Source organism: Mustela lutreola, chromosome 17, assembly GCF_030435805.1.
Source record: "Mustela lutreola isolate mMusLut2 chromosome 17, mMusLut2.pri, whole genome shotgun sequence".
Taxonomy (NCBI): domain Eukaryota; kingdom Metazoa; phylum Chordata; class Mammalia; order Carnivora; family Mustelidae; genus Mustela; species Mustela lutreola.
The window spans coordinates 11,904,588-11,926,573 of NC_081306.1; the positions used below are offsets into that span (position 1 = coordinate 11,904,588).

Genomic DNA, 21,986 nt, shown 5'->3' on the forward strand with positions numbered 1-21,986 from the left:
ACCTGGATGGCCCCATGACTCAGGTTTTCATAGGAGGCACAAGAAGATTGACCACCATGCCAGAAGGCATTGGAATCTGCCCTCTCCTAATTCTGGATTCTTATCTTCTCTGATCCTCCGTCTCTTCCTGTGACATGGGGCCATCAGAGGTCTGAGGTTATAATAAGATATGTGTCTGGTGCCCTTAGCACACCATGGCTGGTAAGCCATGACATCACCTTTGTTACTATTATCTCTACCAGCGTTTTCCTGTGGAGGTGGGAAGGGTTGGGGGTTCCACTCTCAGAAGTAGTTACAACTCAAAATCAACAGAAATTGCTGACAAGCTGGATAGGGCTTGCATCAGGGACCAAGGAGTATAAACATCTCTTTGCAGTGCTGAGCTCCAGCTCTGCTGTATCTCCCGGGGTCACTTTGATCCTTACAGCCTTACTGCCCTTGAGCAGACAAGCAGATGCAGATGCGATGCCTGCCCGAGGCGGAAGGACGATTGGCTGTGGGCTTTGCTTCCACACCTCTTCAACCTCCCCCTCCTCCCCAACCCCCACCATTCCAGCTCTGTCTTGGGGCAATCTTTGACCGCCTCAATTTCCCTAATAGGGTGGTGTGGGGGTTGGGGGAGCTGCAGAGGGTTGATTTCGAGGGATAGCAGGAGCGCCAAGTTTCCTGCGTTTAACATGTTTAAGAGGCGCCTGCCTGGCTCAGTCAGTAGAGTGACCTTGGGGTTGGAGGTTCCAGCCCCATATTGGGTGTAGAGATTACTTAATAAAATAAAATCTTAAAAAAAAAAAAAAAACACTAAACTAAACTAAACTAAACTAAACTAAAATGTTCAAGACCAGTTCAGTTCCTCCCCCTCCCCCGAGTGTCGAGCTCCTTTCGGACGTCCAGGTGAGTCCCGGGAATGCGCTGCAGGTGACACCGTCCACGGAGCACCTTTGTGGCACGTTTCCTCCTTGACCGACCCGCGTCTTCCCTCTGCCATTCTCCTCAGTTCCCAGTCCGACCCATCTGGAGCCGGATTCTCCCTCCGCTCCGGCGCGCCCATTGCGCATTCGGGGGAGGGGGGGCAGCGGCAGAGGTCCGGGAGCGCTCGCCCCGCCTGCCCGCGGGGCCCGGGGGCTGGGTGAGGCCGGAGGCGGGGCCGGGCGGGGCAGCGGGGAGGGGGGTTGCGGGGCTCCGAGAGGACACCCGCCGCCTTAGCGGCCGGCACCTGCAGCCGTCGGATGGGTCCGCTGCCTCTGAGCCCGCCCGCAATGCTACCTCTGCTGCTGCTCCTGCTGCTGCTGGGACCCGGACACGCCGGTGAGTGAGGGAGGAGTGCGGCCCCGGAGGAAGCGGGAGCCCTGCCTTCCGGTCCCTCTGCAGCCCCTCCAACTCCTCAGCCTCCTCCCCTCCCCTCCCGGGGGCCCCAGGATCTCCTAGCGCTCCTCTCCCGGCCCACGGATGCATTCCTTACCAGGTTTCCAGGAAGCCTGTCCCCCAGCCCTGTCCCCTCGCCTCCCAGGGCACCCTCCAGTCAGCGGGCCTGGGGTCCGTGAACTGATCGTTCACTCCACCTGTCGCTGAGGTCTAAGGTAGGGCTATCAGGGGTTCACCTGGGAGGGGCAGGTGAAGGACTGAAAGTGGTTTTCTCACCTGCCCTTGGCCATCACCCTTGCAGAGGTCTCCTCAGCACCTGACAGTTTCTGGGGTGTACAGACACACCCAATCACAGGAAAATATAGGGATGCCCCATGAGCAGGGAGACAGGCAGACACAGAACACCTTCACCCTCACTTGGGCATGCAGGTGTAGGGTTCATGGACAGGCTCACACAGGGACACAGCAAAGGTATCTTGGAGGGAACACACACACACACACACACTCAGGCCACGGGACGCCTGGACAGCCTTGGCACTCCCCAGCAGAGGCTGTCGCGGGCAGACAGAGCAAACAGACCCCAGAATGACCTACCTCACCTAAGTTGGCACGGAGGGAGTGTTTTCCTTGGTTCTAAACTCAGCGCTGGACGGCTGCCCCGTGCCTTGGTTCTCTCTCGAGGGCTGTGCCCAGGACTGTGAGATGGCCAGAGTGTGGTCAGGTCACGGTGGGGGACAGCTTGGAGCATGGAGTTAGGACTGGGCCCATTTCAAGTATGCTCAGATGGGAAGTGACCCGTGGGGCTTGGTGGGTCCGGAGATCAAGGGACCTTTTTTGGAAGCCCACTCTGTGGAGCTGTCCACCCCAGAAATCTGCCCTCAAAGATCTCCCAGTCGAGAAGTTCTCCCAGGGGTGCCTGGGTCGGTTAGGCACCTGCCTTCAGCTCAGGGCATGATCCGACGGTCTTGGGATGGAGCCCCACGTCGGGCTGTCTGCTCAGTGGGGAGGCTGCTTCTCCCTCTCCCTCTGCCAGCCGCTCCCTCTGCTTGTGCGCTCTCTCTGTCAAATAAATACATACAATCTTTAAAAGAAATAAATAGAAGGTCACTTCCATAAGCAGACAGCTGCACAGTGTGGTAAGGACCCCTATAGTCCCTGGAGGCAAGGCCGATTATAGAATGAGGTGACAGGTGAGCCTGGTGAACATGGGGTGAGGGTATGTTCCTTGCAGGGCGTCTGTGATGGGAAATTCGGCTGGAGGAGAAGTTAATGATGAGCAGGATCTGCGTGAGGGTTCTGAGAGAGGATCTGGGAAGGGGGGAGGGGCCCACTCATGCAGGGCATCTGGGCTGAGGCCCCTGAGCTTTATCTGGACGGTGGTGGGAGCCACGGTGCTAGGCGCTGGGTGCTGGGGTTGGGGGGCGGTTTCGGGCAGATGTGTGGGCAGCTGGGAGCAGCACCTGGCCAGGAGGGAGGGCAAGGACTGGTCACCCAGAGAGGAAGGAGAAACTTTTAACTGGTCGCTATGTTGTCTCTCTATCTAACTCACCTCTATTCCCCCACCCCCACAAATATGGTACTTTTTCCACCCAGAAAAAAAAAAAAAAAAACAGCCATGGGGTTAATTTTGGCCTGGACTCTTCTAAAAAGTCAGGGTGATCCAAACGTGTTTTAAAAAATTTTTTTGGAAAGGTTTTATTTATTTGACAGTGAGAGAGAGAGAGCACGCGAGCAGGGAGAGTGACAGGCAGAAGGAGAGGGACATTGAGCAGAGAGCCCAACAACATGGGGCTCGATCCCAGGACCCCGGGATCATGACCTGAGTCAAAGGCAGATGTTTAATCAACTGAGCCACCCATGCGGCCCTGAAAACTTGTTTTAGATGAAGAGGTGAGACACACTGTACAGACCTGGCTTGGCTCCTCCGGCCCCAAGAGATGGAGAGCGGACACCCAGGAATCCAGCAGGCTGCCGTGTGAGTTTCTGCTCTGGGTCACGCCAGCCCTGTGCTTCTCTAAGCCTCAGTCTCCCCATCTGTAAATGGGGATAACAGCGGCCTACAAGACAAGGAGGCTATGCTGTTGACAACAAGAGACACCCGTCCATTTTGAAGCATGGTGTTTGGTAGGGGGTGAGGCTCAAGTGATCGCACTCTTTACTGCTGCTCTGTTTGTTTTTTGGTTTTTTTTTTTTAAGATTTATTTATTTATTTATTTCACAGGCAGAGATCACAAGTAGTTAGAGAGGCAGGCAAAGAGAGAGAGGAGGAAGCAGGCTCCCCGCTGAGCAGAGAGCCCGATGTGGGGCTCCATCCCAGGACCCTGGACCATGACCTGAGCCGAAGGCAGAGGCTTACCCACTGAGCGACCCAGGTGCCCCTCTGTTTGGTTTTACTGACCACTGCCAGAGACCAGACTCATTTGTGGCCTTCACCAGAAGGAGGAGTTCCTTTGGGATCATCTGATGTCCCGGTCACAGTGGGTTTAGAGGTCCCTGACCCCAAGCAGTGGCCCCATTGGTGCCTCTCAGCTCAGTCACCCTGGCAGGCCTCCTTCCCTTGCCATTATTGGGTGAAGAGGAAGGTGCACTGGTCTGGAGGTCAGAGTCTGGGTGAGAACCCCCCAGTCAGATCAGGTTCTTGTTGGCTGTGTGACTGTGGGGGTCGTCCTCAGTCTCCTCTTCCTCACCTGTGAAACATTGGGGGGAGGGTCCAGTCCCTCCTGTTGTGCACTGCTGTGTGTCAGAGCTGCCCGGGAAACCAGACAGGTGGCTGGGCTCAAGCCTCAGGGCCTCTCTATGTGGGAGGAAACCATGCCTGGGCAGTGAAAATAAAGGAAGAAACAAAAGACCTGCTCCAAAGTCTGGAGGGGCATGTTGGGGGGGCAGGGGAGACATACAGACAGGAAAGACCCTGCAGGGGAGCCTTCCTTGGTGGCAGGCACCCTGTTTAGCTCATCTTTGATGCCCAGTGCCCAGCACAGGCAACTGGACAGACATTTGATGTGGAACTAGCTGTCTGACTTCATCCGGAGTAGACAAGGGCAGGAGACTGGAAATCAGGACATTCCAGGAAGAGGGACCAGCCTGTGCAAAGGCCCCGTGGTGTGATTGTTTGGATGCTGTGGCTCTGTGACTTGTTTTCTCTTTCAGGGCTGCCTTGAAGACATTAATAATAGTTAGAGCTTGTCATGTGCCAGGGGCTTTACATGCATGATGGCATTTCATTCTCCCTATTTTATAAATGAGGAAACCAAAGCTCATAGAGGTTGAGTAAGTTGTCCGAGGTCACACAGCGAGGAAGTAGGAGATCTGCGATTCAAACCCAAACGGTCATCCAAGCCCTTCTCGGACTATAGCCTTTCCCCAAGCCCTGCCCTGCAGCCTCTGACCTTTGTTTCCCTCTAGCTTCCCAGAGGTCACACGTGCACCGGCGTGGGCTTCTAGAACTGGCAGGGACCATGAACTGTGTTGGCAGCCGCAGCCCCCTGTCCTACATAAGCTATGGATGCTACTGTGGTCTGGGAGGCCATGGCCAGCCCCGTGACGCCATCGACTGGTGAGTGCGTGCTTGGACCCGGGCTTAGGAGGTCCCCCACCGCCTGGGGTAGTTAAGGCTTATTTAAGGGAATACCCACAACTGAGGTTTCTGTTTGGACTAGCATGATCCCAAGCGCATGGTACAACCTTGCAGACAAGGGGTCCTCTGGGTGATGTGACCAATGAGGACAAACCCCGGGGGAGGGGAGGGGGGCAGCTGCCCCCCAGCCTGGCCCTGGGATGAATTACCTGGGCTGCAAAAATAACATAGAGTTGGTCAGACTTACTAGGCACCAGGAACTGTTTTGAGAATCCCTCTCAGTCCTCAAAACAATCTCATTTTAGAGATGAGGGCACTGAAGCAGGAGAGATTAAATGGAGGACACCACGGATTGGTGTCTGGTGGCTGGTCTGCCTCCATCAGTAGACTGGGGGCTCCTTGAGAGCAGAGCGCATCTGGCTGACCTCTCCCTGCTGGGTCCCACTGAGGGCTCTGGACACAGTGGGACTAGTGGCTGGATGGAGACAGCGCCAGTGAATGAATGAATGATGGGCAGGTTTGGGGAGATTTGTGGATGTTTCTCAGAATGGCTCGACAGCAAATTATCATATATTTCAATATCAATCATATATATATCAATCATACATATATCAATAATTATCATTATTATTATTATGGTTGATGTCCTATTATGTGGCAGACCCTGGGCTGGACACTGGAGACACTGTTTAGAGTGGACAAGAAATGGTCCTGTCCGCACAGAGCTCTGGCCAGTACAGAGGACAGAGGCTCATCCGTCTTTTCCCTAAAATGAGAGTCTCGTTGTAAACCTGTCCTGGAGGGAAGGAACCCAGTTCTATGAGAGGGTGTAATCAGGAGACCGTCATAGGCTGGGGAGGTTGGGAGCTGGGTGACATCTTGGGATTGGGGCTGACACCTGGAGAGAGGAAGGATGGGCAGGAAGCCATCCCAGGCAGAGGGCTGGTCCCATGCAAGGTCAAAGTCAAGAGGCAGGTGGGGCTCTGCTCATTCCTGGCACCAGGAGGAGGCAGGTGTGCTGGAGCTCAGAGACACAGAATGAGGCCGGCAGGGGCCAGGGGACCCCACACAACGGGGTCAGCAAAATTACTTCCCTGGGAGGTGGGGATTCTTGGGGATCCAGCTTGGACCAGAAGATGCTGGCTCCCTGTGTGTCCTCATTTACCTGTGGTCCGTTCCTCCACCCACCTGATGGTCTGCCTGTCTACCATCCACAGGTGCTGTCACCAGCACGACTGCTGCTACACGAAGGCGGAACAGGCTGGCTGCAGACCCAAGACTGAGCGTTACTTCTGGCAGTGTGTCAATCAGAGCATCGTGTGCGGTGAGTCCCCAGCAGGGCCCGACCTCCCTCCCCCAGCGGCCCGGGCATCATCCTGGCTGCAGGAACTCACCACCTCTCCCAGCCCTGCAGGGATCACCCCGCCCCCCCAGGGGGTTATCTACTCTAAGTGATCTTTAACACAGAGCACTTAGAGAAACAGACAAAGAAATCAGGACAAAAGCCAACAAGGAAAGGACACCAGGTATAACCGATGTTGATGTCCATCAGCTGGGGGTATGGATAGATAAACCTGTGATGTGTTCTTACCGTGGACGACTCTGCAGCCCAGAGAAAGGGATAAGGTAGCACCTCAGGCTGACCCAGAGAAAGTGTTGAGTGGAAAAGCAAACCAGAGGGTGAGGTATCCAGCAAAGCACAATTTCTGTTAAAAAAAAAAAAAGCAGCAGCTTGCAACATAGTAGCATGCTTGCTTTTCACCGAGACCTGCAGATACTTGCAAAGCTCAGAAAAAGGTATGTAGAGACACATGGCACGCTGCAGAGGGCCGTGGTCATCCCCAGGCACCAGATCGGACTGAGGCAGGGGCGGCGGTAGGCAAGTTCACGTTCCTGTAATATGTTTCTTCCTTTACAAAGAGAATGTCTTCATGAATTACTTTTGAGTCAAAGCTTAGAAAAGGAGTGCACGGCCTGAGCTGTGTAAGGGTGATGTTCCCGATCTCTGCCAATTACTCTGACAGGCATCAGAATGAATGAAAATGAAAAAAGGTGGACAGATGGACGGGTGGGTGGACAGACGGAGGGAGGACAGGTGAAGCGGAGCGTCAGTGGTAGACATGGCAAGGCAGGTGTACACATGTTCTCCGTGGTTCATTCGGCTTTTCTCTGTGTTTAGAATTTTCTGCAACAGAATGTTAGGAACCAAAAGAAAATGAAAGGAAAGAGCTTGGTGAGAAGGGCCCGTGTCTGTGTGTGTGATCCTCTCAAGATGCAGGCCAACTCCGCCGTGGAGTGGTTTGATGACCACCCCCCTCCCCCTTCACCATGGTTCTGAGGCTCTAGTCCCAAATGTCCTGCACTAGGAGGACCAGAGGCCATGGGCTGGGGCTGGGGTTGGGGGCGGATGTAGAACTTGGACTGAGCTGGTAATATGAGTGTTCATTTCACTGGCTTTTCTTCCCTAAGGCTGAGCCAGTGGAACAAGCCCGTGTTCTAGAGACATCCTACCACTTACCATTTGGGGACCCCAGGAAAACCCCTTCCTCTCTCTGGAATGCTGTGCCCTCATCTCTCAAAATAGGGCAGGTTGGTGTCCCCTGGGCCATGTTTGTCCTGCAGATGTCTTGCTTCACCTGCACAGTGTTTAGAAAAGCAGTTTGGGGCCAGTATTTGAAAAATCAAAAGAGGTCACATGAAAAAATCTGAATTTCTGAATGTCCAGTTTTCTTAAAAAAAAAAAAATTGGGAGCTCCAATAGCATCAGATCCGGTAGCAACCACTGGCTGGAGCTTAGAGGGGCTGCCAGTTATAGGCAGGGCCTCTCTCTCCCATCTGCCCCAGTCCCCACCATGCCCTATTGCCTCACATTGAGGCCAAGTGACAATCATATTTCACTTCCCTTGTGCTCTTCATTTGATTATGGAAAATAAATATTTCTTTTTTCTTTTTTAAAGATTTTATTTATTTATTTGAGAGAAGAAAGTGACAGCAAAAGCAGGAGGTCAGGAAGAGGGCCAGAGGGAGAGGGAGGAGCAGACTCCCTCACTGAGCAGGGAGGCAGATGTTGGACTCAGTCCCTGGACCCCGGCATTATGACCCGAGCTGAAGGCAGACACTTAACCACTGAGCTAGCCAGGTGCCCCTCTCTTTTAATCCTTCTAACTGTGGAGGAGAAAGTCTCAGTTCAGTGCTAGTTTAGCTTTAACATCCCTGGAACACCTGCTGGTTTTTTTTTTTTTTTTTTTAACAGAGACAGCAGGCTTAGATCCAAGAATACTTCCGTTCATCAACTGAATTCTGCGATTAAAAAAAAAAATTCTTCCTATTTATCTCTCTGTCTACCTACCCATTTATCTATGTGTCTGTCTTTACCAGCAAGCAGCATGTATTTAATAAGGAAGAGTGTATCAAAATCCATCCTAACGTCATTGTACAGTTTAGGTGGCCAGCTACTCCAGAAGTTAAAAGAAAAATAAAACAGCAATTAAAAATGTTAAGTGTTGCAGTGCCTGGGTGTCTCAGTGGGCTAAATGACTGCCTTTAGCTCAGGTCATGATCCCAGGGTCCTCGGATCAAGTCTCCCATGGGGCTCCCTGCTCAATGGGGAGCCTTTTTCTCCCTCTCCCTCTGCCCCTTCTCCCATTCATGTGCTCTCTCACACTCATTCTCTCTCAAATAAATAAATAAGGTCTTAAAAGAAACTATCAAGTGTCCCTCAGGGCGATCTCACTGATTTTTTTTTTAACCTTACTGTTTTGTTTTGTTTTTTAAATGACGTACTAAAAAAAAGGACTGATGCATGTATTTTTAGGGTTACCTTCTGATGGGGGTGGCTGGGTGGCTCCGTCCTTAAGTATCTGCCCTGAGATCAGGTCCTCAGATCAAGCCCCGCATGGGGCTCTCTGCTCGGCTGGAAGCCTGCTTTCCTTTCCCTAGTCCTCCTGCTTGTGTTCTCTCTCTCGCCGCTGTGTCTCTGTCAAATAAATACATAAAATCTTAAAAACAAAAATTACCTTCTGATGGGTAGTAATTTCTGCGTATAGGTTCCTTTCAAATGAGTAAAAAAGCTGAATCCATTTTAAAAGTAGGAAATGGGGTGCTTGGTTGACTCAGTTGGTTGAACACCCAACTCCTGATTTTGGCTCAGGTTGTGGTCTCAGGTTTGTGGGATCGAGCCCTTTGTCTGGCTCCGCATGCTGGTTGTGGAATGAATCCCTGTGAATCCCTGCTTGGGATTCTCTTGCTCCCTCTCCCTCTCTCTCTCTCTGCCCCTCCTCCACTCATAGGTGTGTACTTGCTCTCTCTCTTAAAAAAAAAGAAAAGGCTGGGTGCCTGGGTGGCTCAGTGGGTTAAGCCGCTGCCTTCGGCTCAGGTCATGATCTCAGGGTCCTGGGATCGAGTCCCGCATCGGGCTCTCTGCTCAGCAGGGGGCCTGCTTCCCTTCCTCTCTCTCTCTGCCTGACTCTGCCTACTTGTGATCTCTGTCAAATAAATAAATAAAATCTTTAAAAAAAAAAAAAAAGAAAGAAAAGGAAGTAATGAGGCACTTGGCTAGCTCAGTTGGTAAAGTATGTGACTCTTGATCTGGGGTCTTGGGTTTGAGCCCCACATTGGGTGTGAAGATTACTTAAAAATAAAAGTATTAGGGCACCTGGGTGGCTCAGTTGGTTAAGCGACTGCCCTTGGCTCAGGTCATGATCCTGGAGTGCCAGGATCGAGTCCCGCATCGGGTTCCCAGCTCCAAGGGGAGTCTGCTTCTCCCTCTGATCTTCTCCCCTCTCATGCTCTCACTCTCTCTCAAATAAATAAATAAATCTTAAAAAAAAATCTTAGAAAACAAGTAAGTATAGGAAGTAATAGCATAGGTACTAGGTAGGTAAGGCTGCTGACCCAGAAACTGGTCCCATAACTTTTTCTTTCTTTCTTATTTTTAATAGAGATAAACATAAGGCAACATTAAACATTTACAGTATAAATGTTAGTGATATTTAATACATTCATAATGTCATCCACCACCTCTGTCTAGCTCCAAAAGATTTTCTTCCAACCCCACTCTCTCCCTTAGAAGAAACCCTACTAAGCAGTCAATCCCCCTTCCGCCAGCACCTGGCAACCAAATTTGTTTTCCAGCTCCATGGATCTACCAATTCTAATTTTATATACACACATATATATATTGAATTCTGTCATTATATATAATATATATCTCAACTGAATTCTATGATTATATATAATACATATATAATTATATATATAAATATATATTTATTCTGTTATTATATTTATACTTATTCTGTCATTTATTATATTTATATTTATTCTGTTATTACATGTAATATAATATATAACTATTATAACTACATAACTATAATATATGATATATAACTATATATAACACTATATGATATATAACTATATATACTATATGTTATATACATAATATATGATATATAACTATATATAATATATATAATATGAGATATGATATATATGATATATGACTATATCATATATAATATGCATATAATATATAACTATATATTATATATTACATATATTACATTACATATAATAACAGAATATATTATATATAACATTATGTATATAATTCACATAAACAAAATATATATAATGTTTCCTATAAATGAATTCAGACAATCTGTGGCCTTTGGCGTCTGGCTTCTTTAACTTAGCATCCTATTTTCAAAGTTCATCCATGTGGTATCACACAGCTGAACGTCATTCCTTTTTTTTTCTTTTAAAGATCTTATTTATTTATTTGACAGACAGAGATCACAAGTAGGCAGAGAGGCAGGTGTGGGGGTGGGAAGAAGCAGGCTCCCTGCTGAGCAGAGAGCCTGATGCAGGGCTCGATCCCAGGACTCGGAGATCATGACCTGAGCCAAAGGCAGAGGCTTTAACCCACTGAGCCACCCAGGTACCTCAGTGTCAATCCTTTTTATGGCTGAGCAGCATTCCCTTTGTAGGGATAGACCACAGTGTTTATACTGGGTTTTTGCACCTGCTTAGGGCCGGGAACAGTGCTACTCTGAACATTTGTGAGAGTATTTGTTTGAGCACTGTTTCCATTTCTTTGGGGAATATCACTATGAGTCATCTTTTTACTTTCTGAGGAACCATCAGACTTTTTTACTGAAGCCGCACATCTTTCATGTTCTCATAAGTCTTGTATGAGGGATCCAGTTTCTCCACAGTTTTGTCAACACTTGTTATCTCCTGTTTGTTTTGTTTCCTTGCTTTCAGTGGGGGTGTTGAGTGTATCTCATCCTGGTTTGAGTTTGCGTTTCCCTGATGGCTAATGATGTTGAGCATCTTTTCATGTGCTTGTTTTCTTTGGAGAAATGTCTATTCAAGTCTTCTACTCATTTTTATTTTTTTATTTGTTCATATGTTTTTTTTTTTTTTAAATCAAAGAATTCTGACTGTTCTATACACTTCAGCACTAACATAAGTAAATCTTTTTTTTTTTTTTTTTAAGATTTATTTGACAGAGAGAGATCACAGGTAGGCAGAGAGACAGGCAGAGAGAGGGGTAAGTAGTCTCCCCGCTGAGCAGAGCGCCCAATGTGGGGCTCGATTCCAGGACCCTGAGATCATGACCTGAGCCGAAGGCAGAGGCTTAACCCATTGAGCCATCCAGGTGCCCCTGTTCATATGTTTTTAACATTTTTATTTTTAAGTGATCTCTACGCCTGACATGGGGCTTGAACTCATAGCCCCGAGGTTGAGAGTCCCATGCTCTATCGACTGAGCCCACCAGGTTGCACATTTTTAATTGGGTTGTCTTTTTGTTATTGAGTTATAAGAGTTCTTTATATATTTTAAATCCTAGACCCTTATCAGATTTGTGATTTGCAAATGTTTTCTCCCATTTTGTAGGTTGTCTTTGCATTGTATTGATAACATCTTGGATGCACATATCTGTTTTATCTTTTGTTGATTGTGTTTTTGATGTCCTAAGAATCCACTGTCTCCTTTTTTCTTCTAACAGTTTATAATTTGAACTCTTACATTTGTTTGTTTGTTTTTTTAAAAGATTTTGCTTATTTATTTGACAGAGGGAGAGAGAACAATCAGAGAGAACAGGAGAGGGAGAAGCGGTCTCCCTGCTGAGCAGGGAGCCCAGTGCAGAGCTTGATCCCAGGACCCAGCGATCATGACCTGAGCTGAGGGCAGATGCTTATCTAACTGAGCCACCCAGGCGCCCCTGAACTCTTACATTTAGGTCATTGATCCACTTCAAGTTAGTGTTTGTATATAGTGTGAGGTAGGGATCCATCTTAATTCTTTTGCATTTGTATATCCAGTTGTTCTAACACCATTTGAGACTCATTTTGCCCCACTGAATAGTCTTGGTACCCTTGTTGAGAGTTACATGGCCCTAGATGGATGACTTCTCTGTGCCTCAGTTTCCTTACCTTGAAGATGGGTGTTGCAAAGATGAAAAAAAGGGGGTTTATAACATGATAAACAGATTGGACTGGGTTGTTACTCTTTCCCTTTCCTTCTCCTCCAGCTACCAACCTGATCTGAACCTCTCTCTGACCTCCATTACCTCCACTAGAGAGAACGGAGGTTCTGGCATGACTTTCCATTAAACCCGCTACTCCTGATGTGCAGGGAAGGAAGCCAATATAAGGGTTACTGGAAGGATGGTCTTAGAGATTTGTGGACTCTTACCTGTATCTCCTTTGCATGAAGTAGCAGTTGGTAGAAGAGCAAAGCTGAATTAATATAGAGACATAATATCAATGTTTAGGACCGAAAGTATCCCACACATTGACTTGTCCAGCCCTCTTATTTCAAGCCAGGGGAACTGAAAGCAACTCAGGGAAAGAAAGGACTCACTTAATGTGGTGGTCATGTGCCCTCTCCGGGGCACACCCCCCTGTCCACAGACTGTCCCCAGACTGCCCAGCCCCAGGGTGGGCAGAGAGGGTGTAAAATGGGGCTTAACTGGGAAATTGGTTAAAGTGCTCTCCCTTTTCCCTTCAACCCGCATGTTCCCCTTGCCGCTAAGCACGTGAAAGCGATGTCTGTAAACTGTTTTTTGGTGTGTCTGCTAGTGGCGCTCATGCCTGTTTACAGAATGGCCCGCCCTGAACCAAATGAAAAGAACCAAAATATCTCTTCTGCATTTGTCTTTGGCTAAAAATACTCTCTTCTTCTGTTTGGAGATACTCCGAACATAGCTGTTTACCTAATTACAGGTGTCGCCCCATTTTCCACTTATGGACCTGACTTAAATATATTAAAAAATTTGTAAAGCCTCTGGTAATATTTACTGTCAGACCTTTATTTTAAGCTTAATCCATGGGGGCTGTTTTTTCCTTTTAAGCTTTTATTTTTCTTGAATAACACGATGCAGTTGTGTTCCTGAGGCTATGGAGTGGTGGGGGGCACGTCTTGCTTTTGAAAGAAACTTTCTGGGGCACCTAGAGGGCTCAGTCAGTTAAGAAGACGGCTCTTGATTTCAGCTCAGGTCATAATCTCAGGGTCGTGGGATCGAGCTCGGATCGGGCTCCGTGCTGAGCGAGGTACCTGCCTGAGATTCTCTCTCTCCCTCTGCTCCCCACTCCCCGCTCCTTCACTCTCTGTCTCTCCCAAACAAACAAACAAACAAACAGACACTTTTTTGTGCAGGGAGAAGGGTTGGAGTGCAAAGAAGGTACAGGTGTTAGAGCAGCTGATCTGGGGCTGGAATCCTGGCTCGCCGACTGCTTAGTGCTGTGACCTTGGACAAGTTACTGAATCCCTCTGAGCTCTGCTTTCCTTACCCGTAAAATGAGAGTAATGAAATTTAGATGCCGAGTTTGTATGACGATCGGAAATGGTGACCGGCTTTCCTGTCGTTCTCCCAGCACGTATTATTGAGAATCTATTCTGTGCCCGGCCCCATGCTAGGGTTTTGGCAAGACGGAGGGCAAGGTTCTGTTTCTAAAGGGAGGAGGGTGGGATATAGTGTCTGTGCTCTTTGCTGCTGTAAGTACTGTGTTAGAAAAAAGCAGGTGAAGCATCATACCTTCACGTATGGTCACCTTCACCACCTAAACCTACAGTGGAATAAATCTTTTTTTTTTTTTTTTTAAGATTTTATTTATTTATTTGATAGACAGAGATCACAAGTAGGCAGAGAGGCAGGCAGGGAAGCAGGCTCCCGGCTGAGCAGAGAGCCCGATGTGGGGCTCGATCCCAGGGCCCTGGGATCATGACCTGAGCCAAAGGCAGAGGCTTAACCCACTGAGCCACCCAGACGCCCCTACAGTGGGATAAATCTTGAGAACATGAGGCTAAGAGAAAGAAGCTCTAGCTTCTGGCAAAAGGTCACATAATGTGTGACTCCATTTTTATGAAATGTCCAGAATGGGCAAATCCATAGAGATGGAAAGCAGGTTAGTGGTTGCCCAGAGAGATCAGTGGGACTCAGGTGAAGGGTAATGGGGAGTGACTTCTTAGTGGGTATGAACTTTCTTTGGGAGAGATAGAAATATTTTGGATATATTAGATAGGAGTGATGGTTGCACACCGTTGTGAAGGTACTAAATGCCTTGTGCATGTTAAAGGTACTAAATGACTTGTGCATGTTAAAACGGTAAATTTTGGGGGTGCCTGGGTGGCTCAGTGGGTTGGGCCGCTGCCTTTGGCTCAGGTCATGATCTCGGGGTCCCGGGATCGAGTCTTGCATCGGGCTCTCTGCTTGGCAGGGAGCCTGCTTCCTCCTCTCTCTCTCTGCCTGCCTCTCTGCCTCCTTGTGATCTCTGTCTGTCAAATAAATAAATAAAATCTTTAAAATAAAATAAAATGGTAAATTTTGTTTTGGGTATTTTGCCTCAATAAAAAATGCAGGGGAGCAGGGTCAGGGATACTCTTTTATATAGAATGGCCTGGGGCCAGAGAAACAGTGATAAGATGCCATTGAAACAGAGACCTGGGGAATGTGAGAGGAGCCAAGCAAAGAGGTGGTAGGAATAGCCAGTGCAAAGGTCCTGAGGCAGGAATGAATGTCTGGGTGGTCCAAGAAGCTCAAGGAGGATGGTGAGGCTGGGGCAGAGTCATTTAGGTGAGAGTGAAGGGTGATGATGTCAGTGCGATAGGGTCTGGACTGTACACAGCGTTGAAAGCATTCTGCCCAGATGGGGAGCCAGGGTTTTGAACGGAGGAAGGACATGATCTGATTTGCATTTTAGCTGAATTCCTCTGACTGCGGTATGGAGCATATCCTGGAAGGAGCAAGATTGGAAGCCAGGCACTGGTTATGAGGCTGTGGTAGCAGTCTTGGGGAGGACATACGGAAGGACGAGTGACAGGAGAGGAGATGGCATGGGCACTTGTCCCAGCAAGCCTATCCTTAGTCAGCCAGCTCTGTGGGAACAAGACCACCCTGGAGCTTCAGGGTGGCTCCTTCCTCGGGTGTCCATGGGGTCATGCTGCTCTAGGGGTACCCTGTGTCTCTTGTGAGGCAGTCCAGGGGAGATCTACAGGCAGAGGGCTTGCTGCTGGATGGTCTTGTTCTGTTACTGATTTTTATGCGTTATTTTTTTTTTTATCTGTCACCCATCTATCCACCCCTCATCATCTATCTGTCCATTCATCCACCTGCTTGTTCTCCTTCAAACCCAACACGTGTTTGTTGTGAAAAACTCAAACGCTAAGGAGATACTGTAAGGCAGCGGGGGGGCGCCTGTGTGGCTTAGTCGGTTGAACGTCCTACTCTTGGTTTCAGCTCAAGTCATGGCTCAGGGTTGTGAGATCGAGCCCCACAGCAGGGCCCGTGCTTAGCAGGGAGTCTGCTCAAGGAAACTCTCTCTTCCTCTCCTGCTGCTGCTCCCCCCACACTCTCTCTAAAATAAATCAATCTTAAAAAGAAAGAAAGAAAGAAAGAAAGAAAGAAAGAAAGAAAGAAAGAAAGAAAGAAAGAAAGAAAGACTCTAATGTAGATAGTGACACTGCACCCACTGGAGTTAACTAGTTTCTGTTAAGGTTGGCATCACTTCTACCAGATTTGTATGTCTGTAAATACACACACACACACACACACACACGTGTATATATACATATAATATCAGATTATACTACCTATATTTTACTTTTTTCACTTAACATCGTGTCTTAGACATCTTGGAACATAGGGGTCAACCTCATTCTTTTCAAGCAGGATAATAAGGGGCGCCCTGGCTGACTTGGTCAGTAGAGCCTGTGACTCTTAATCTCGGGGTTGTGAGTTCAAGCCCAACGTTAGGTACAGAGATCACTTAAAAATAAAATCTTTTAAAAAATAAAATAAAATAAGGCAAGATAATAACCTATGGCAAAATTTTGTAATCTTGACACTGTTGACATTTTGACTCCAGTAGCAGGACCCCCCCCGCCCCCCGCACAGTGTGATGACCCAAAATGTCTCTAGACATTGCCAAATGCCCACGGTTGAGAACACCTGGTTTGGGACATGAAGGCACTTTATTTTGACCACTTGCCCATCGACCGCTGCTGGTGTTTGCAGAGCCCGTATTGGCTCATAAATCCTTGGGCACCTGCGTGAGGTTCTCTAGCATCAAGCCCTAGAACTGCTGGGTCTGATGGTGAGTTCGAGCCATTCCTAGTATTTGTATGCAGAAAGGGCTTGGGGGCTGGCTCAGGGACTTTGCCTTTTTTTTTTTTTTTAAAGATTTTATTTATTTTGTGAGAGAGAAAGAGAGAGAGAACACAAGCCGGGGGGGCTGCCAGCAGAGGGAGAAGCAGGCTCCCTGCTGAGTGAGGAGCCTGATGCGGGACTCGATCTGAAGACCCTGGGATCATGACCTGAGCTGAAGGCGGACGCTCAATAGACTGAGACATCCAGGCGCCCCTCAGGGACTTTTCTTGAAGGAGAATTTACATGGCAAGGGCACTGAAAAAAAAAAATGTGTATCGTGTTTATTTATAGATGCTTGGGGAGTAAAGGGGGAACCTGGTGACTATGAGGGGGCACGAAGGCCACTATGGCCCCCATAGGTCATCTCTTTTTGGCACTGAGACTAGGCGGTACAGACATTTTAAATCTAACAGATATATTAAATTATGCCTTGAAATAGCGATCTTTCAAATTTTGAGATTGCTTTCTCTGTGAGGAAAGTATCATAGGGCTCGAAGTAGAAACCTCTGAGATTATAAAATGTAAGTTTTACAGGAAACAAAACTTCCATTGATACTATACAGACAACCCCTTGACTAAACTCCTGGTGTTTTTCCCGTATTTTCAAGCGCATCATTAACAAAACACAAGGCATCGCTTCTCGGCCTTTTGGCTAGGATCAGGTGTAAAAATAATATATGGAGAGGGATGCCTGGGTGGCTCAGTTGGTTGAGCGGCTGCCTTTGGCTCAGGTCATGATCCCAGCGTCCTGGGATCGAGTCCCACATCGGGCTCCTTGCTCTGCAGGGAGCCTGCTTCTCCCTCTGACTCTGCCTTCCACTCTGTCTGCCTGTGCTCGCTCTCACTCGCTCTCTCTCTGACAAATAAATAAATAAAATATTTTTTAAAAATTGGATATTTAAAGGGCGCCTGGGTGGCTCAGTGGGTTAAGCCGCTGCCTTCGGCTCAGGTCATGATCTCAGGGTCCTGGGATCGAGTCCCCCATCGGGCTCTCTGCTCGGCGGGGAGTCTGCTTCCTCCTCTCTCTCTCTCTGCCTGCCTCTCTGCCTACTTGTGATCTCTCTCTGTCAAATAAATAAATAAAATCTTAAAAAATATATATATGGAGGTATGTTTTGTACTCCTTATTTTTCTGCTGATCGTACACTGTTTCTCATGTCATTAAAACCCTATTAAAGAACCCTGTGTAACAAGCAGGAATCGTATGTGTGGACGCGTCCCCTGAGTCTGTGCTCCATTCCCTTCCTGCAGATAGGTCACAAGGTGTGATTGGGTGAGATGGACTTGGATTTCTCCTCCGGAAGCTTGGGGTGCCTGTGGCACAGCCCTGAGGGTTGGGTGAGATGGGGACCATGGAGCTTTTGCTCAGTTCCCAGTTCTGCAGAAATGCATGAAACACACACTGGCACCCGTCGTTCTGACTTCTTGTTATCGATGTAACGAATTATAACTGAGGCATCTTGTAGAGCGTGTAGACACAGGCTTTTGGATCTGGGGGTGTTGGCGTGTGGAAAGCTTCATGATGAATTTACACGATAAGGATGTTCTCTTTCGGTTCTCTGTTAATTTTTCTAGTTAGGGGTGAGGAAGAAGCTTTGGTTGTGGGATGGTCTGACAACTGGGGAGGTTAAACCTCTCTTGCACTTGCTAATCTCCATGTTTAACCAAGACACCCCGATTTGGGGCTTACAGCCTTTAGGTAGGCAAGAGCATCTAACCAGCCTTTAGTGTTACAAATTCACTCCCACCGGTTTTTGTTGTGTTTTCACTTGGTTTGTTTTTCCACCAGTTTATGGTACAAGATTTTTGGTTTTCTATTTATGGCAAGGATAGAATTAATTTTTAATTTTTTTTTTTAGAATTTAATACCATGTAATATAATTATAATTTATTTATTTTAAATAATTGATAATAACTGTTTTAAATAATAACAGTTTTAAAATGAGGGGATTTAAAGGAAGGATCCTGAAGCTGCCACGGACCTGAGTTTGGGAAGCTCTCATGCTTTACCTTGTGAGGGTCTCCAAGGAACATTTTTTTAAAAATTTTATTTATTTATTTATTATTTATTAAGGATTTTATTTATTTATTTGGCAGACAGAGATGACAAGTAGGCAGAGAGAGAGGAAGGGAAGCAGGCTCCCTGCTGAGCAGAGGGCCCGATGTGGGGCTCGATCCCAGGACCCCTGAGATCCTAACCTGGGCAGAGGGTTGATGCTTAACCCACTGAGCCACCCAGGGGTCCCTACAAGGAACATGAGAGGATCCTTCAAGAGCAGCTGGCCGCGGAAGGAGGTCAACTCCAGCTTACCGAGTGTCCACGGCATGGAGTGTCTACTGTATGCCCTGCATTTTAACCTCTGGGTGTCTTTTCATTCTCCCAGCAACCCTTAGAAGCAGGGACTATTAGTGACCCTGTGTCCCCCTGAGCAAACACCTAGAAGGGTTGAAGTTATGTGTTTAAAGCACAGAGCTGCTACCTCCATGACCGCGCTGGTCAACTCCAAAGCTGGAGCTTCACTGCGCCTCTGGCGGGAGTTTGGAAGGATTCGGTGGTGAGTGGGTTTTATATTTACATGTATCTGAATCATTAAAAGCCCATACTAAAAGGCACTGGGTGGCATGGTTAGGCAGGATTTCCAAAGCTGTTGCAGGCATTATACCTTCTTGATCAGTAGGCTAGGCCTTGAAGATCAGGAAATCTTTCTAACCACTACCAAGGTGCAAGGAGACTGACCTTGGAGTGGCAGCCTCCGGGTCTCTGGGAGGCAGGCTCAGGCTGGAAAGGAAAGATGGAAGACACTCTTGAAGGAGCTTGGGGGAGAGACGTGGAGAAGGAAGGCAGAAAGACGCAGGTGGAGCCGACCTTGACTGAGTGCTTGTCCCTTGCGAAGCTGGGCGCCCTACACGGGGTTCTCTGTAATCTCCGTTTCCAGCGAGGACCGGGCTCGGAAGGCACGATCACCCGGCTAGGAAGTAGCAGAGTGAGCACTGCAGGCACCTACTCCTCCTCTGCACAGATCCTCAGGGGACGTAGTGTTATACTGATGCGGAAGAGAAGCCGGAAGGTTGCACAGACTCTGGTCTTTTCCATCTGAAAATACTTCCCTGGCAACTTCAGGTTTCCTTTTCCATAAACGGGGGCCAACGTCGCCTCCCTTCCCAAGTTGCCAGGGCGGAGATCGCATGAATTGCCAAGCCGCACGTAGATGCAACTTACAACCCTTCCTGCCTCCCACTACTTGGCTTCCCTAGTGTTTATCAGGTGTCTTCGAGGCCCTGCTCTAACTCAGTTTCCCCACTTCTTCCAGGACCCACGGAGAACAAATGCCAGGAGCTTTTGTGCAAGTGTGACAAGGAGATTGCTTACTGCCTAGCCCAGACTCAATACAACTTAAAGTACTTATTCTACCCCCGGCTCTTATGTGAGAAGGACTCGCCCCAGTGTGACTGACTAGCCTAACTTGGAATGTTCTTTCACATAAGGAAATAAAAACTTTTTTCACTCATCAACAGCAGCTGCATTCAGTTCTTTGCAGGAGGGAACGGAGGCCAAGTGTGAAAGCTGCAAACCATGTTTGCTTTCTCTCCCGGAACTTGGGGCTGAAGGCTGTGTGGCTTCCAGTTTAAGGTCAAAAGTCCCGTGCTTATTTTATAAAACCACAACTATGCCTATGGCTGTATTGGGTTTGGTACCATATTTGAGGTTCACCCTTTATGAAAAGGGCTGAGCTTTATGCTCTAATCTGCTCCCGATAGCGGGTGGGCCACGTGAACCAACACCCACCATGTGCCTGGCCTTGTTTTGTGTTCCTGGAAAAGGCAGTAAACAAGACGCCCATTCATGGGGCACCTGTGGGGCGGGGGCTCAGTCAGTTATGCGTCTGCTGTCTGCTCAGATCATGATCTCAGGGTCCTGGGATCGAGCCCTGGGTTGGGCTCCCTGCTCTGGGAGGAGCCTGCTTCTTCCTTTCCCTCTGCTCCTTCTCCCTGCTCGTGCATTCTCTGTCTCTCTCTCAAATAAATAAAATCTTAAGGAAAAAAAAAAAAAAGATGCCCACTTCTGTGAAGCCCTATTTTGGTAGTTATGAGCTTAAGGAAGAATTCTCCATCCTACTCCACCTAACGGTTAAATTTCCTGGTTACAGAGGTAGTATATCCTCAATGCTTAAAAAGATAAAGACAAATATAAAGGAGGAAAAATATCACTCTTATTCCCACAATCCAGAATAACCACTTTCAGCATCTCTGTGTGGTATCATCAGAGTTTTCTGTGATGCATAAAAAATGCCATTGAGACCATAGCATAGGATTTTGCTTTTCCCCCATGTCATTAAAAAAAAAAACAAACAAACCAAAAACCTTTGGAAACATCATTTTAAGTAACTGTACTACATATTGTTTTATAAATTGCCCACTTTTGGGGATTGGTGATATTTCCAGTTTTTATCGGTTACTGACACGACAAGGATGCTAGTGAATAAATCTTTGTCACATTCCACCCCCCCCCTTTTCATTGTTCCTTAACCCAGTGTCGCGCCCAAGGGCAGGCCACCCCAATCAAGATGGGCCACTCTGGCATGAAGACTATTTTGAGCTGAAGGCAGTAGAGACCCTGCGGGCTCAAGAGAAACTTTTGTCCCTCCTTTAACTACTGAGAAAAATCTAAATTGGGGGTCTGTTCTAGAATGAGGGTTATTACCAGAGCTGTTTTATCTGAGTGGCCCATCTGCACGGGCAGGGCACACAGCTCATTACCAAACATCTGCTCTTATCACCTTGTGAACCACATTCCTTTCCTCTGATGGCCCATACCCCTAGCTTAGCTCAGGATGACATCTGGCCTTGTTTTGCCGGTCTTTGGAACAGCCATGCCTGCATGGACTCTCTGTATGTACAACGTTAAGTTTGCTTTTCTGTTGATCTGTCTCTTGTCAGTTTGATTCTTAGTCCAGCTAGAAGGACCCTGAATGGGGACAGGCATTCTTGCTGACCCCAGACTTGGCGGAAGTGCAATTTTTGTAGCAAAGGGCCTGAATATTTTCCATAAACGTCCCCTTCTGTGGTACCCAAGCCCGCTATGATTGAGAGGGTCTGAGGGCAGAGACAGGCAGCCAGCAGCCCTTCTCTCGATGGGCCTGTCCCCACTCTGGTGGTAAGAAGTGAGTCTGGCCCAGCCCATCTGCTCGAGGCCCAGTCTTAGCCCTTCCTCCCTCCCAGCGCGGACATGGGTATTACTCACTCATCCTTGAAGCAGGATGTGGGGAGGACGTGGGGATGCTGCGAGCCCACAGAGTGCAGGCGGGGGTGCTGGTCTGGCCGTCTGGCCTGGGCCCAGCCCTACGGATGCCAGCCAGCCTCCTTGTGCTCATCTGGAAAGGAGAACAGTAA

General features: G+C 48.1%; 1 protein-coding gene across 1 annotated transcript; it reads left to right on the plus strand.

Annotated features, from left to right (window-relative positions):
* Nucleotides 1–1,176: 1,176 nt before the first annotated feature.
* Nucleotides 1,177–20,108, plus strand: LOC131819647 (group 10 secretory phospholipase A2-like). The gene is made up of 4 exons (XM_059154897.1): nt 1,177–1,305; nt 4,768–4,918; nt 6,157–6,263; nt 19,907–20,108. Exons 1-4 carry the CDS (start codon nt 1,227–1,229, stop codon nt 20,047–20,049), a joined length of 480 nt encoding a protein of 159 aa, XP_059010880.1. The 5' UTR covers nt 1,177–1,226; the 3' UTR covers nt 20,050–20,108.
* The last annotated feature ends 1,878 nt before the right edge of the window (nt 20,109–21,986 follow it).